This window comes from Mizuhopecten yessoensis, unplaced genomic scaffold, assembly GCF_002113885.1.
Source record: "Mizuhopecten yessoensis strain PY_sf001 unplaced genomic scaffold, ASM211388v2 scaffold8937, whole genome shotgun sequence".
NCBI classification, from domain to species: Eukaryota; Metazoa; Mollusca; class Bivalvia; order Pectinida; family Pectinidae; genus Mizuhopecten; species Mizuhopecten yessoensis.
Window position 1 is genome coordinate 662181 of NW_018407797.1, and position 16151 is coordinate 678331.

At 36.8% G+C, this 16151-nt stretch overlaps 1 protein-coding gene across 1 annotated transcript in view; it reads right to left on the reverse strand.

The window, feature by feature from the left end:
* The window catches only part of LOC110456881 (midasin-like), a 91461-nt gene extending 77474 nt beyond the window's left edge, over nt 1-13987 (reverse strand). Inside the window, exons 1-12 of the mRNA XM_021507911.1 lie at nt 13876-13987; nt 10485-10722; nt 9968-10058; nt 9162-9292; nt 8569-8685; nt 7487-7679; nt 6640-6849; nt 5838-6073; nt 5047-5161; nt 4365-4525; nt 3449-3626; nt 252-364 (exon numbers count right to left, since the gene is read on the reverse strand). Coding sequence (XP_021363586.1) covers nt 252-364; nt 3449-3626; nt 4365-4525; nt 5047-5161; nt 5838-6073; nt 6640-6849; nt 7487-7679; nt 8569-8685; nt 9162-9292; nt 9968-10058; nt 10485-10708 — 1769 coding nt within the window. The 5' untranslated portion in view covers nt 10709-10722; nt 13876-13987. The remainder of the gene's footprint in view (nt 1-251; nt 365-3448; nt 3627-4364; nt 4526-5046; nt 5162-5837; nt 6074-6639; nt 6850-7486; nt 7680-8568; nt 8686-9161; nt 9293-9967; nt 10059-10484; nt 10723-13875) is intronic.
* Nucleotides 13988-16151: the final 2164 nt, after the last annotated feature.

The window sequence follows — 16151 nt, forward strand, 5'->3', positions numbered from 1 at the left end:
TGGTATATATTAACCAAATCTGTTGGTGGGTTTGTGAGCTATCTTGTACACAATTTCTTTACTTCAGCGGTCAAAGCTACACAGCAACTTATCAATAATGAATCCAAACAAAGATTCTTCTGTACAATTCATTAAAAATGTCGACACTTTTGACCCCAGTGATCTTGAAGCAGGTCAAAGTCATTTATTTGAACGAATTGAATTGCTCTGAACCCAAGCTCTCACACAACACCCCAGTCTTTTCTACTTACCTCATAATAGAACCAATCTCTGCTGCTTTCTTCTCCAGTTGTACGCGCCCACACGTAAAAGAGGTTGAGGTAAGTTTCACTTCCGGTTTGTGTTTGCAACAAAAATACTCAGCCTGAAACAATGTACCATCAAGTTTTAAGGAATACATTAAAATCTTGGTCAAGCTGCTTAAATTCTGATTAACAAATGAGTTGTTAAATCAAACTTTTGTAATAAGTTTTTGAGAAGTGCCATCAGTAATCTGACTATGTTCGTACCCAGGTAAACTGACTGGATTTTGTGACTGGAAAATAAATTTGCACAACAACTACTACAATATAAATTACAATAAATGAATGTATATTTATATTTTCAATTTGTTGAGGTAGACAGGTTTTTGTTCTTGTGTTAATTTACACTCAAGAAAACTATCAAGGAGACATATTGGGGAAAAATAATGAATATATGGGCGGATTGGTCGAGTGGTTAACACTCCAGCCTTCCACGCAGGTGGCCAGGGTTCGATCCCCGAAGTCATTGTACACATAGAATATTCAGAGAAAGTGTTTTTCTCCTGCCACCACAACTCCAACAACCAAGGTGGAGTATAAAATGGTCTGGGGTGGATGTTGTGGCATCTTTGCTGTAGCATTCAAGTGAGGTGGCTCTATACATGATACTGTTGGAGGCCAGTCCCACTATGAACAGAACACAATACATCTCCAGCACACACGCAGGCATACACACATAGAGATATTAGCCAGGAGGCATAGGACTAATAGTTAGCGTCTGATAAGGCAGCTCCTGTATATTCCTCAAAATTGTATTGATTAATGTATAAAATTATGTAAATTTGAATGATTGTGTAAATTGTATACTGTAAAGTGCTTTAGAGTGGCTTAAAATGTTGTACATTTGTATATTATTAAACAAGGCATGAATGTGTTTTGAAAATCATCAAATAGGGAGTCCACCAGACAAGTAGTGTACATTATAAACAGGTGTTGTGTTTGATCTCTATACTTATCAAAGTTTTTTCCATCATTTCAGACACTTAAAGGACAGGTCATGACCTTAGTGACATTAGGTTTTGTTCCTATATTGAGTATAAATTACACCCGTTGTGATGATATGTTTTGCTCTGATAAACACTGTTATAGGAACATACCATGACCTTTGTGAAATTGAGTTTCATTCTGATATCCGCTTCTACAAGTATTTACCATGAGCTTCATGACATTGAGTTTCGCTCCGATGGCCTCTGCTACAATGCCCTTATCATGATCTTCGTGAAATTGAGGTTCCTTCTGATGGCCTCTGCTACAAGCACTTATCATGATCTTCGTGACAGTGAGGTTCCTTCTGATGGCCTCTGCTACAATGTATTTACCATGAGCTTCGTGAGATTGAGTTTCTCTCCGATGGCCTCTGCTACAATGTACTTACCATGATCTTCGTGACATTGAGGTTCGCTCCAATGCCTCAGCTACAAGCACTTATCATGATCTTCGTGACAGTGAGGTTCCTTCTGATGGCCTCTGCTACAATGTACCTACCATGACCTTCGTGACATTGAGTTTCTCTCCGATGGCCTCTGCTACAATGTACTTACCATGACCTTTGTGACATTGAGTTTAGCTCTGATGGCCTCTGCTACAATGAACTTACAATGACCTTCTTGACATTGCTTTTTGCTCCGATGGCCTCTGCTACAATGCACTTATCACCGTTGTGATGATATGTTTTGCTCTGATAAACACTGTTATAGGCACATGCCATGGCCTTTGTGAAATTGAGTTTCATTCTGATATCCGCTTCTACAAGTATTTCCCATGAGCTTCATGACATTGAATTTCGCTCCGATGGCCTCTGCTACAATGTACTTATCATGATCTTCGTGACATTGAGTTTCGCTCTGATGGCCTCTGCTACAATGTACTTACCATGATCTTCGTGACATTGAGTTTCGCTCCGATGGCCTTTGCTACAATGTACTTACCATGACCTTGGTGCCATTGAGTTTCTCTCCGATGGCCTCTGCTACAATGTCCTTACCATGACCTTCGTGACATTGAGGTTCGCTCCAATGCCTCAGCTACAAGCACTTATCATGATCTTCGTGACAGTGAGGTTCCTTCTGATGGCCTCTGCTACAATGTATTTACCATGAGCTTCGTGAGATTGAGTTTCTCTCCGATGGCCTCTGCTACAATGTACTTACCATGACCTTCGTGAGATTGAGTTTCGCTCCGATGGCCTCTGCTACAATGTACTTACCATGATCTTCGTGACATTGAGTTTCGCACCGATGGCCTCTGCTACAATGCACTTATCATGATCTTCGTGACATTGACGTTCCTTCTGATGGCCTCTGCTACAATGTTCTTACTATGACCTTCGTGACATTGAGTTTCTCTCCGATGGCCACTGCTACAATGTACTTACCATGATCTTCGTGACATTGACTTTTGCTCCGATGGCCTCTGCTACAATGCACTTATCACCGTTGTGATGATATGTTTTGCTCTGATAAACACTGTTATAGGCACATGCCATGGCCTTTGTGAAATTGAGTTTCATTCTGATATCCGCTTCTACAAGTATGTACCATGAGCTTCATGACATTGAGTTTCGCTCCGATGGCCTCTGCTACAATGCACTTATCACCGTTGTGATGATATGTTTTGCTCTGATAAACACTGTTATAGGAACATACCATGACCTTCGTGAAATTGAGTTTCATTCTGATATCCGCTTCTACAAGTATTTCCCATGAGCTTCATGACATTGAATTTCGCTCCGATGGCCTCTGCTACAATGTACTTATCATGATCTTCGTGACATTGAGTTTCTCTCCGATGGCCTTTGCTACAATGTACTTACCATGACCTTGGTGCCATTGAGTTTCTCTCCGATGGCCTCTGCTACAATGTCCTTACCATGACCTTCGTGACATTGAGGTTCGCTCCAATGCCTCAGCTACAAGCACTTATCATGATCTTCGTGACAGTGAGGTTCCTTCTGATGGCCTCTGCTACAATGTACCTACCATGACCTTCGTGACATTGAGTTTCTCTCCGATGGCCACTGCTACAATGTACTTACCATGATCTTCGTGACATTGAGTTTTGCTCCGATGGCCTTTGCTACAATGTACTTACCATGACCTTGGTGCCATTGAGTTTCTCTCCGATGGCCTCTGCTACAATGTACTTACCATGACCTTCGTGACATTGAGTTTAGCTCCGATGGCCTCTGCTACAAGCACTCGTTTGTTCAGTTTTGGGAGACATGCAGCGAAACAATCCAGAGCTTCCTGTAGAACGTGTTTGGCTGTTGTCGTGGACGACACATTAAAGTCTGGAGCGATACGTCTACACCAGTTCATAAGGTCTCTGAAAGAATGAGCCACAAAATCAATCATCACCCTTCAAGGTCAATTCTCATCTCTCAAGGTTGATTCTAATCCCTCAAGGTCAATTCTCATCTCTCAAGGTTGATTCTAATCCCTCAAGGTCAATTCTTATCCCTCAAGGTTGATTACCATCATTTAAGGTTGATTCTAATCCCACAAGTTTGATTTAAATCTTTAAAGACCAATTCTTATCGTTTAAGGTTTATTGTAATTTCTCAAGATTGGATCTAATCATTCAAGGTCAATTCTAATCCCTAATCCCATCATGTCCCTACAGGGGTGTTTAACAAGGACACTTCCTGTAACTTTTAAAAATGGTATAGAGCTAACCAGTATTTTTTACTATGGACTACTTTAAAATGAGAAATGATTACTTCCCATGATGCGTGTACCAATCTGCACAACTTGGTAGACTGGAATATTGAGGGTAAAGTGTCAAGTTCAAGGACATAATAACTGCTGATAGTGAGGTTCAAACCTATGAGTTCTCTGCAAGAAGGTGGACATCCTATGAAATGAGCTATGTACATATTACCGCTAAATATGCATTTAATCAGAACATATACATGTACAAAATAAGAAATAAATTCATCTTAGATCCCAGCTAAGATTTTGATTCAATGCTGTTCAAAACTCTGTGCATTTTAAGAATTATCCAGAAACCATGGAGCAGAGAAAGTCACCAAGTAGAGTATCATTTAGAAATTTAAATAATTACCTGGTGGAAATGAGTCGGCCATCATGCGACAAGAACTTGCCCACTTCATCCGAGAGGCTGTCCCCAGCTCCTAGCTCATGTTTTCCCGCAGACAGCATGAAGTATATATTTAGGAGCTTTTCTGTGACCGGGCTTAGGTGTGGGTGCAGGGTGTTTATCACCTGATCAAGTTCAGTAAAATAATATCATATATAAGCTGAACAATCACTTTTTGAACAGAATAAAAATATTAAAAATAACAATAGATTAACTTTTAATGATAACTTTATATAAAGAAACACAAAATCTTTGAAACAATCATTCATTAATAAATCATCTTTACTCATTCACCCCTGAAGACACATTTGAACTCTCCCAATTCAAAGGATGGAATATAGTTCATTATGAAATTTCATAAAAAATAATACATATTACATGTATCAGGTAATTGTTTCCAATAGATACATTCCAGCACTTTTCTAGGAATACTGATTAAAATACAGCACTTTTCCGGGAAACTCTCAGATTAATTTTCAAGCACTTGCCCCAAATTCCGCACTTTTTATAGCCTTTATAAACCACGTAACTTTTACATGTAACATTATGTTGTTTTGCACACTGATTCAATATTGTGATAATATTGCTTCAAGAATTTTTGAGAATATTGTCTTTTCTATATAGTGTATACAAATATAAGTCTTACCTTCTCCAGCTCTGACCTTGACAGTGGTTCTACATTGACCTTGGTCCACATCTTCTCTAATAGGATTGAACTACTGCTGTGTTGTCTATGCCAACCACTGCCACTGCCCAGCAACCTGAAACCATAGCAACATGTAGCTAACCACAAGAACTGTAACTAACCATAGCAACCTGTAACCAAACACAACAACCTGTACCTAACAATAGCATCATGTAAGCAACCACCCATTAGCTAACCCTTGCAAACAATAATCAGAATAATTTGACAACCACTTGACCTTCACTCATTGCAACTTCTAGAAATGCTTTATGATCAAACCCTTATGTATTGTAAACAGGAATTCCATGTATGAGAATGTGTCACCTGCCCCCACTGTCGGCCATGTTGAGTTTTAGATTTGGCTCGAAACTAAGCTTGAGCAGTAAATTAATACTAGAGGCATGTATGGAAAGTTTGATGAAAATTGAAGCATTTCTTCAAGAATTAATGTGCAGACAACAACAAAGTGATCATTCCATGTCACCTTGGCTTCACAGGCAACAAAAATCCCCATTTTACTCATTCACCCCTGAAATTTCAGAATGAACTATTCCAACCTTTGAATTGGAAGAGTTCAAATGTGCCTTCAGGGGTGAATGAGTTAAATGTTTTCATAATGCTCTATAATGTTCTATGGGACAGTATTCATTTCAGGTCAATGAGTGTGTAATTTGGCAACACTTAACTCCAAAAAATGTCTAATCCTATATTATTTGGGATATTTTTCTCTCCCAGGTCTAGACTGCACCAACCTCTGAGTTGCAAACAGCTGGAAGCCTGGTGCAGCTGGGATGTTATCACCATGCCCTGGGACGGACAGGGTGTGTCTCTCTAGGAGTGGCAGAAGGACAGATATAACATCCATAGGGGCAGAGTCAATGTCCTCTAGAAGGACCCAGTGTCCCTCTGTCACGGCGCGGGTCAGTACACCGGCCTGCCACACAAACTCGCCAGGGATATCTGTACAGCGGTATGTCCCCAGCAAGGCCTGTAATATAGGTAGACATTATAAATGAACTACATTGAAGTGACACGTTTATGGTGAACACCACACAGGGCCTTGGAAACAACTTTCACCTAATTTTATTAAGTAGACTGTAACCTATCGGTTTTCAAGTACACACTCCTTTACTATATATGAATATATTTCTTTTGATCAAAGCCTTTATCATATTTCCTTTTAAGATTATCACTTAATTATTTGGAATTCCTTGCTCCCCCATCACACAGCAATGCAGTAATGAAGTCCTGCAGAGAACAGGGATAAGGTTTTGGGTCTAAATAGCAAACAAAAGCTCTCAAAACTAAACCTTGAAAATGCAATTGTTTTAAATGTTTAATACAGTGGTTTTTTTCTACCTTAGTTTTACAACAGCCAACATGAGTTAGGAAAATATAGTAACTTTACAAAAGTTTCGGAAAAATTCCTGATTTTTTTTATTAATTTTGGGAAAATATGAAACCCTATAAACAGGAGAAACTGCCTGCTTTTCACTGAAAGTGAAATGTCACTGTAATAAAATAACAACTCTATTGATAAGAAACATGTATTACCTTACTATCGGTCTGATCACCGAGCTGGATCTTCATCAGATGCGGAGATTTGACCCGTCCCGTCAATTTGGCAAGGTGTTCTACCAGAGACGTCTTCCCACTCCCGACTGGTCCCTGTAACAGGACAGGACTACCAGCAGACACAGCCAGGGCAAGGCTCCGCAAGTTATTGTCAAGGGATTCTGCTGGTACCAAGGATGTCGCGCAGGGCTACAAAAGCACCCAAGTCAGTCACTAATCACAAATGTAATACTGTTATATTTTCATTCCTGTTAAGTTTTGCTCTTTCCCACTTTGAAGAAGAGAACCAGGAATTTACAATTTCTAATTCAAAGTACTTAAAATATATTAAGGGAGATAACTCTAACACAACACTACAGCATAATATGTACGTAACATGTAGCCTTACTTCTAATCTCCAAAGTCTATGGCATACTGTTAAATATTGTGCTATTTTCTATTCGTATCAATGGATCACTATGAATATATGTATTTGTAAAACAACAGTCATGATGTTGTAATTTTTCCTCTCATCTAAATCAAACACAGCCATGCTGAGAATCTCGACTTAAGAGAAAGATGAAGACACATATGTAACTCCAATTGGACACTTTGCAGTTTCTGTTAAATGTGATTTGTTTTTTTCAATGTAAGGATATTTTTCCACTTGGTCATATGAATATGAATTTAATGTTGCAATTTACAGGTAAAATTATCTTACAACCAAACTCCCAAGTTTCTTCAAATTTAATCTAATACAGTACAATATATTTATAATTCCTGGTTTGAGAGCAGAATTATCTTTCTCTTTCTAATTAACTGCTCTAGTTTCTCTGTTACTCCTCACCGATTCCTCTGAAATGCTGATCCTTGGTAGGAGGATGGCAGCTACCATAACAACACTGTGGTGGAGGTCAGCCTGGTCAAGTCCCATGATGACCTCAGTCAGACTCTGCTGAGATGTCTCTAATGGTAAATCAACCGATAGATCATCTTCCAGCTGGTCAGTCAGTCCGCAGTCTTGGCACCAGTTCAGATGTCTACACAAACAGGACCATTGGTTAATTGTTGATAATTATATTTATGTAAATTACAAACGAGAATTGAGCAGATTCAGTAGTATATACACAAAGAATGATTTAAAAATTTAATTTTAATCTCAAGCTCAATAAAAGTGCAATTTGTACCAAATAGAAAATATTTGCCTTTTTAATGGATTTATTTCTACTTTTGCATAGCATTTTATCAATTAACTCTTATATTTGATAGCATGCAATCTCAAAATGGAATGAAAAATATTGAAAACACAAGGAGGATGTGAGGTCATCAATGATGGAATGAAAGGGTAAATTCAACACAGGGCAAGGTTGTTGTGGAAGGCACCATGGCAAAACTAGGATAATTTATTGTCTATATGTGCTGGTAATATAAAATTAAACAACAACACTGTTACACTATTGTCGAAAAGCTGACCAGGTACACGTATGTATGAGAAACTAAAATTGTTCTTGCATGCTCGTAACCAAATTTCACAAATTTCTAGAAAAAGCTGTCAAAAGGTTGTGTATGCTTGAGATATTTTACCATCCAAATCAGTGGTTTTTTTAGTTGCTGATATTTACAAGGATTATTGCTTTTAAAACATTGAATGTTATAAAAGTCCTGTGTTGACAAACACATTTTTAGACTCCTCAAATACGAAAACTTAACTAATTATATTTGTTCAGATGAAATGTGGACATCAAAAAACACCTTTATACAGAATAAACATACTAGTTTTCAAACTTCAACAAAATTGGAAAACAATATTCTTATCTGCGAAGACGTGTTATTAATTTCAATTTATATTCTATATCAATACGGAGTCTCAACAACAGAACCTTGCCCGAGATGATTGTACCAGGGACCTTTAGGGTGGTGAAATCTTACTGTAGTTTGAGTGTAGATAGGGTTCCTTCATTGTCGGTCTGTAGTGTAGAACACACTAAGGCATCTCTCTGGTGTGATGTCATACCCAACATGGTGGACACACTGTCTGCACACAACCTGTTAACATAGCACACAGTTGTCAGTGTGTTATCTCCCTTGAATTTCCAACTACAATTGGTTTGGTATACTGTATAATGTACATGATATTTGTTTTACAAAATATATACAGGAGCTTCCTGTTAATTCATAAGAAAATTTTCTGAAAACTAATAACTCACTATTTCTTCACTTTGGAACACAATTCCATTCAATACACAAATTCATACAATTGTCAATTTCTATACAGGGACAATTTTGGGCATTGACTAGATTAAAAGTAGCTAGAATATGACTTTAGTTAATTGTAGAAAACGGAGAGAAGGATTGGTTTATCATATTAGAATTATTTTTTCTTCATTGTCTTTCATTGCGAAATTCTCTTTAATTGATTTGTACTCCAATACGAAAATTTGTGTCAAATCATTTAACTGGAAAAAATCTTGCCTGATTTAAACATCGAAAATTAAGATTGAACCAATTCCCTGTGAACTCACCATACTACCCTAGCCTTGTCTTGGTAGTGACTGAGATAGGACATCAGGGTATCCATAGGTACTACATCTGTCATCTGTTTCCCAAACACGTGGACAAACCTCCAGATCATCTCCAACAGCCCACAAACCTGCTAGATAAAGCAATTAAAAACAAAAATTCAATACAAACCTTCTAGATAAAGCAAAAAATATATTTAAATACAATGAAAACCTTCTAGATAAAGCAATAAAAAATAAAAAAACAATACAAACCTTCTAGATAAAGCGAAACAAAGGTACATTACAAAACTGCTAGGTACAGTATATTAAAGAGAACTCTGTGCAAAATAATCACATTTGGCAGATCTTATAAAGAAGTTGTGGGGAGGCGGAGGGCTGGGTTGGGTTGGTCAGAACACCCTTTCCCTCCAGACTCGTTTTTCTTTCAAACACAGCCATGTATCACAATGTTATTTAGCCATCAATCTTGTCTGGATATACAAGCCAACTTCTACCACCTTTTCTGTGCTTTATGAATATTCATGTCACACATTCATGATCTAGAAAAGTACATGTACTGAATGTAATTCTGTACATGCAATATATATGATGGAAGTTTTTCTCCACAATAAAAGTGTTATTTCAATGCTTCTTTACTCTATGACTGATCATTTCTCAGACCAAGCTGACCAAACTTGCATTAAAGAGAAGAATTATACTGTTAAGATATGACTTACAATACAGGGACACTAATATCTGTGTAAAAGCTGACAAAATATGTTCATTTTTATTTTTTCAAACCAAAATGACACAGTGGACGTTCTTACTTGTTTCTCTGACTCCGCCATCATCTTGCATTTTGTTTGAGGTGGTGCAGGCAGGTACAAACCGCCTTGTCTGAGGTAGCTGATAGTGTAACTGCAGTCACAAAATGTACAGTTACAAAAACACACTATTTTATGAAATTATTGGCTTTGTGGTGGTCCATCTCCCACCAAAAAATATTGAAATTAGGAATGACATCACAATAGGAAAATGTTGAGGCTATTACAAATGAATTCACACTAAACAATACTCTCTGATTGGACAGTTTCATGCGTAAATAGCAAAGTGTTATTTTGTTTTATTTCTTTTGTAAAAACCTTTATATTTTAGTTATTTAAAGACTTATTTTTAGAGAGTTCATGGAAAGGTAAACCCCTTCTTCAAAATACATGTAACAGAAAACATTTCTAATCATAATTACCAATAATGGCTTCAGATTCTATAGATGCTGGTCTCAAATACCTTTTTTCAAGCATTAACTAATAAATATTACGCTGAAATAATAAAAAAATATCTCACCTTTCCAAGTCTGGACATAGTGTGACAGCAATGCTCAGGGCATGACAGAATTTACTGTTTATGTGATCCACATAATGATGTGGAGCCTCGTCCTCTGATCTTTCTTTGGCCCTTGCCACAATGTCCAGGATGACAGTGCGGCATACTTGACATATTTTCCTTGTATACAGCGGATCCAGGAAAAGGTCTGCAAGGCTGTAGAGCAAATCTTGCTTTTGCTTCATAACAGATATTGTATCTGAAAGGGGAAAATCAATTAAGCTTGTGGTTATATAGTGGAAACTAGTTCAATCAACGTTATTTACATTAATATGATTTACCCATAATATTCTGTCTTTATACGTCGTCACCTTTAATACTGACAACAGTATGAAACGATCACTATTTTGGCATGGTAGAAGAGTTGATTTAGCATAAGTTAATACATATGTGATAATGGTCTGGTTAGCTGTTCAATCAGCTATACCTAAATGTGGTCAGGTGTCATACAATTATTTTCATTTTGATGTCACAATTATGAACTTGTTCAAAGAGCCAAATATTTGCCAGGATTGAAAGCATAGCTGTACAACCTGCAGGGGAAGGCCCTACATGTATTTAAACAGCTTTACCTGGCTTTTAACTGACTTGTGTAGGGTGTTGAGAGTGTTTGCACACACGTATACTACACCAGGGGTTATGGGGTTATACAACGGCAAAGCATATTCTAGATTCTTGATGATGGTAGTATTATTTACATGTTTCTTCACAAGAATCACAGGAATCTGTTGCTTTCTCCGTGCTGTTTATATGATACACCACTTGGGGTTGTTTGGTATTTTGCTATCTATTTCAATTACTTGGCATCTTTACTTGCCTCCTGTTATTCTTGATTACTGTCTGGATAAGTATTTGCTTGGTGGTGAATTTTAAGACATTGCACTTTCCGTTCAAGCATTAATTAGCATAATTATGGCATGCCTCTGCTAGGAGTCGAACCCCGGACCTGTGGCTTACTAGTCTTACACTCTACCAAATGAGCTAAAGAGAAATTCTCCTAAGTCAAGTTGGTAGGAAACAGCTAGTATTTTACCAGAGACAGAGTGACATCTACATACAACAATACTGTTTGTCTACATAAAACTATACTGTTTGTCTACTACATACAACAATACTGTTTGTCTACATACACCTATGCTGTCTGGGTCCTGTTTTTACGACTCAATCCAGTTATAAACTACCCCTTTTACTAGCAGTTTGCGGGTGAGCTGGTTGTGGTTATCCTTGTTAAAATGGTCGCAGTCAGCAAAATCTTATCCGATAGAAAAAAGGATGACTAACAGCCTCTTATGTTATAGAATTGGAATATACCGCTGAGCTAAAAAAAATACTTACAGCAGTCAGCTGATAAGGCAACCCATATCTGTTACAGTACTCTTAATATTCTCAACAAAGTGGCATTCAGTACTAGAAATAAAATACTTCAGTGATTTATTTACCTGGGAGGGAAAAGTCAAATATTCCCTTTTCTCTATTTTTCCAATTTGACTCCTTCATTTTTAGATCATTTTTTTTTTTTTAAATCGAACGACTCATTCAACAGACAACTGTTCAAATCATTGCCTTTCAGAAGTTGATACGAAAAGATCCACTTTATTCCACTATGTGGAAAGGGTATATAAAACACTGACTTTATTTACTAGTAGAGGGCGGAGCTCTCTCACGGGCCCGAAGGGCCCGTGAGAACGAAGCTCTCCCTATAGGTAACACGTATGTAAGAAAAATAAAGAATATTCACAATACCTATGGAACTGAAAAACTTGTCTTACCATGGCCGCCGGTCGCACGCGCTGTAGTCTCCGCCATCTTGATCTCGAAACAAGTTCTCGTTTGCCGAATCTCGAACAAACGTTACATTTTTGTAAGATTTAAAAAAAAAATATCTAACTATAGGATACTTAAATATTTGATACTTTCCGGTTAAAGATGTAAACTCTCTTGACATAACTTTACCGGCTACATTGCTCTAGTTCTGAATGGTCGAAAAATTATTGTATCGGCAGTGTAGTCTCGTTCAATCAGACGCTTGCGCAGACAACAAGAGTCTGGTTGAACGAGACTATCACGTAGAGTTAGGGTCCTTGCACTCCCTACGACAACTCTGGGTAGAGATTGCAGTGGTATATTTAGAAAAGGAATATCAACAAAACAACGTTGTTGTCAACAAAAAGGGAGTTTATCACAGTGACGCAAAATGATAGGTTAAAAAAACATGCAAATATTTTCATCAGAATTTTTTAATTGATATTTTGCACTAAGAAAATAGAAGAAAAAAATTGAATCCATACTGTACTGTAACATTTTCATTTTTGATTACTATCTCACAGCTTTTTTTATTCATAAAAGAAAATCTGCTGTTTTACAAATCTGCACGATTTAAAAAAAAATCTATACAGTTTAATGTGCTGAACTGATATATTTTCTCTATTGCTAAAACTATACATATTGATGATAAAGCAGAGACATATAAAGCATATAGTCAGTAAGTTGCTGAAACAAATGTATTCATCCACAATATATATATATGATATATAGATCTATTGACTCTCTTGGCTGCAATGATGGGTATTGAAAAATGACAAAAAATGTGATTTCGCATATTCTTCTTATTTTCAATAAACTTCATATAAATCCAGTTTTTATAGCATTGAACAAATTAGTTTTTAGACATAAAAAGCATAAGAATTGTAAAATACTATGCATAAGTTCTCTCTGGATACAATATTTATAAATCATTGAAGTTAAGTTTGAAGTAATCCAAAGGGCTTATTCGTAAAGATATATACATATATATATGTATATTTTTTCGTGGATATCAGATAACTATGCTATTATACATGATTAACAATATCCATCCTAATATGTTTATAACAATGTCTTTGTAGAATATGCTGCACTTGATTCTTGCAATGGATTCAAGAGGTGCAAATTGAAATACTTATATAGAGTCTAATGAACCTTTCGCATTCTCACATTAATGTCATGTCATCATACGCCTAGGCGGAAAACTTCAAGATATCAAACATCTTGTCAGCCAAAAAGAAATCAAGAAAGGAAACTTAACTGTAATATACACTGTATAGCTATACATGTAGGTCTGATTTAGTAATTTAACACATCACTCAATGCTTGAAAGAGTACAGTGCCGATATTCCGATACATTTACAGTACAACCTGGCTCCGCCCTCACTAACGGCCGTGCCGTAAAACATATTACTTTCTTTACAAACCAAGAACTTCGCTCCAAGCAAATATACCGCACATGAGCTAGCAAATAACTGAACCGTCCCATATGAAGTCGGCTGATAATAAACCAAACAGCTTTGATTTTTAATATATTACACATCAATACCTTTATGCAAAGTTAGCGGTTACAGGTCCTTTGGGTGTGTAATTTTTCACATACCGTCTGTCATCCACTACATGAAGTTTAAAACTAAACACGTGCACGTGTTTTCATCGGAAACAACTTAACGGAAACCGGAAGTAGTATGATAAAGTCTCATTTCTAGGAATGGAGTCCGTCGCAGAATTCCGGATATTATCGTAACAATTTTTTTACTTAGGGGATACACCTTCCATCAGTGTAATGTCCAGTCATTATCCATAACGACAGTGATAATATCTGTGTGAGAAAGGCCTGTATTTTAATTAACTGCACTAGTGTCAAGGCTCAACACCCAGAGACGTTTCAGCCAAGGCCCCGATCATTGACATTACACAGGTGTTAAACTGACCCTGTACTCTTTAGCTGTATTATAAGGCATAGCTAAGTGGCAATAATTAAGCATGTAGTTGTAAATACCCCATACGGAGTCTTGTATTATTTTGATAACGGATACAACGTAACAATCAGTAATGGTGTTTATTGATTTTTTTGGGGATAAGTTGGTTGCGTACATTGTAAATGCGTTCAATTGGTCAGGGATGTGTAGTGGACACATCCCTGAGTTGGTATCTCCAGTGAAAGGGGTTTAGGATATAAATTACCGAAACAGAGGGAAACGACCTAATATTGGCTATATTTCAGAGATTGGGCCAAATAAAGTATTCTTTATCATTCAAAGGAGTTATGTGAAATTATTTATTTAGTTTTTATTTTTAAAAACCTGATTTGGACCCAGCTGTCCAAATTTGGCATAGATTTATGTCACCTGTGATAAATATACCCTGACAAAAACTCCGTCTACAGCAATTTGATCAAAGAAACAGCTATCGAGATATGGCGTAATCCAAATTTCCAATATACATGTACATTATATATGTTATATGTGGTAACTTTCAGGGGCCATAAAAAAATACCCGGGCTTACAAATAAAAAAACCAACTTGTGTGCCATAGTTAAAAATAACAAATAAACATTAGGAAAAGATGATAGACTATCAATAAGTGGAAAAATGAGAAAGCAGAATGTTGCCTGGATGAAACAAAACATACATTTAAGTTGGGTAATGTACTTCGTAAATATATCTTTAAATAACCGTCTCGGATAACAGTTTTCATGCTTACAAAATCCTTAAAATCATTTTCGTCGGAACATTCCTGAGGTCAGCCTCGGTTCAGATCTGCGCCTGTCGCTTTCTTTCGGATTAAACCGTTTTTTAAAAGCTTGAACAGGATACGAGAAAGAGGCCCGAGTAAAACTTTCGGACTTTACTGGTAAACTCCATTATGTTCAGCACTAATGTCGCCCTTTTAAATCTAATAAAGTATGCCACTATGAATGAATATAATTTTAAGTTTGATAACTTGTGTCTAACCCCTTTTGTAATTTTGCAAATAAAATATGTTTAAATCAAAAATACAACAAGTCCGGATTTAGTTTTCTCCTTCGATGTTTGATTTCTATTAAATTGTGCAAAAAACTTAGGGCGCCTTTAACATCTTTTAGACATTCACCGCTATATGTCTACAGGCATGTTGTGATCACTACACAATTAAGCCCCATAATAGTATGAAATTATTTGATTAAGTGAAACAGCATGAACATCACATCACTGTCATGTCCGTTTAATTAATTAATGCATCTTTTAAATTCCTGTCTACCTTCTTGTTTATTGACAAATCATATCACGTTTTACCAACTTAGATCCCACTGTTGTAAAACATGTAATCAAATTCTTTAAAAGGATGCAGTTAGATTAAATTGATTGTGACCAACCAAATGCATGGCGCTAGAATGATCTTCGATACTATTAATTATGTAATAGTGCAAACGATTAAACAAACGATAAGGCAACAGCACTATTCAAGTCTTTACCAAGTTGGAACAACTTGACATATAATTAAAAATTAATCCAGTAAAAGATCTTCTTCCTATTCTTCCTACATGTATCTCTGCTTTAAAGAAATATACAGTGTACATGTTTGTAGTACAAGAATAATTGTGTGAAGAGATCAAGATTCAAGAATAAAAAGGATTATTCAGTTTCGTTTACAGCAGACGTAACATAGTACGCTCTGTAATGGATACATTACGACTTGGTGTTGGGTCAGCCAGTGAAAGCATTACCATTCGAGGGCCGTTTTAAACTAAACCTAGCAGTTGCATAACCCACACCTAGTGTCACAGGTGGACACAGTTAAATTAGAGCAAAACTTTACGTAGGGTCAGGTACAACGAACAGG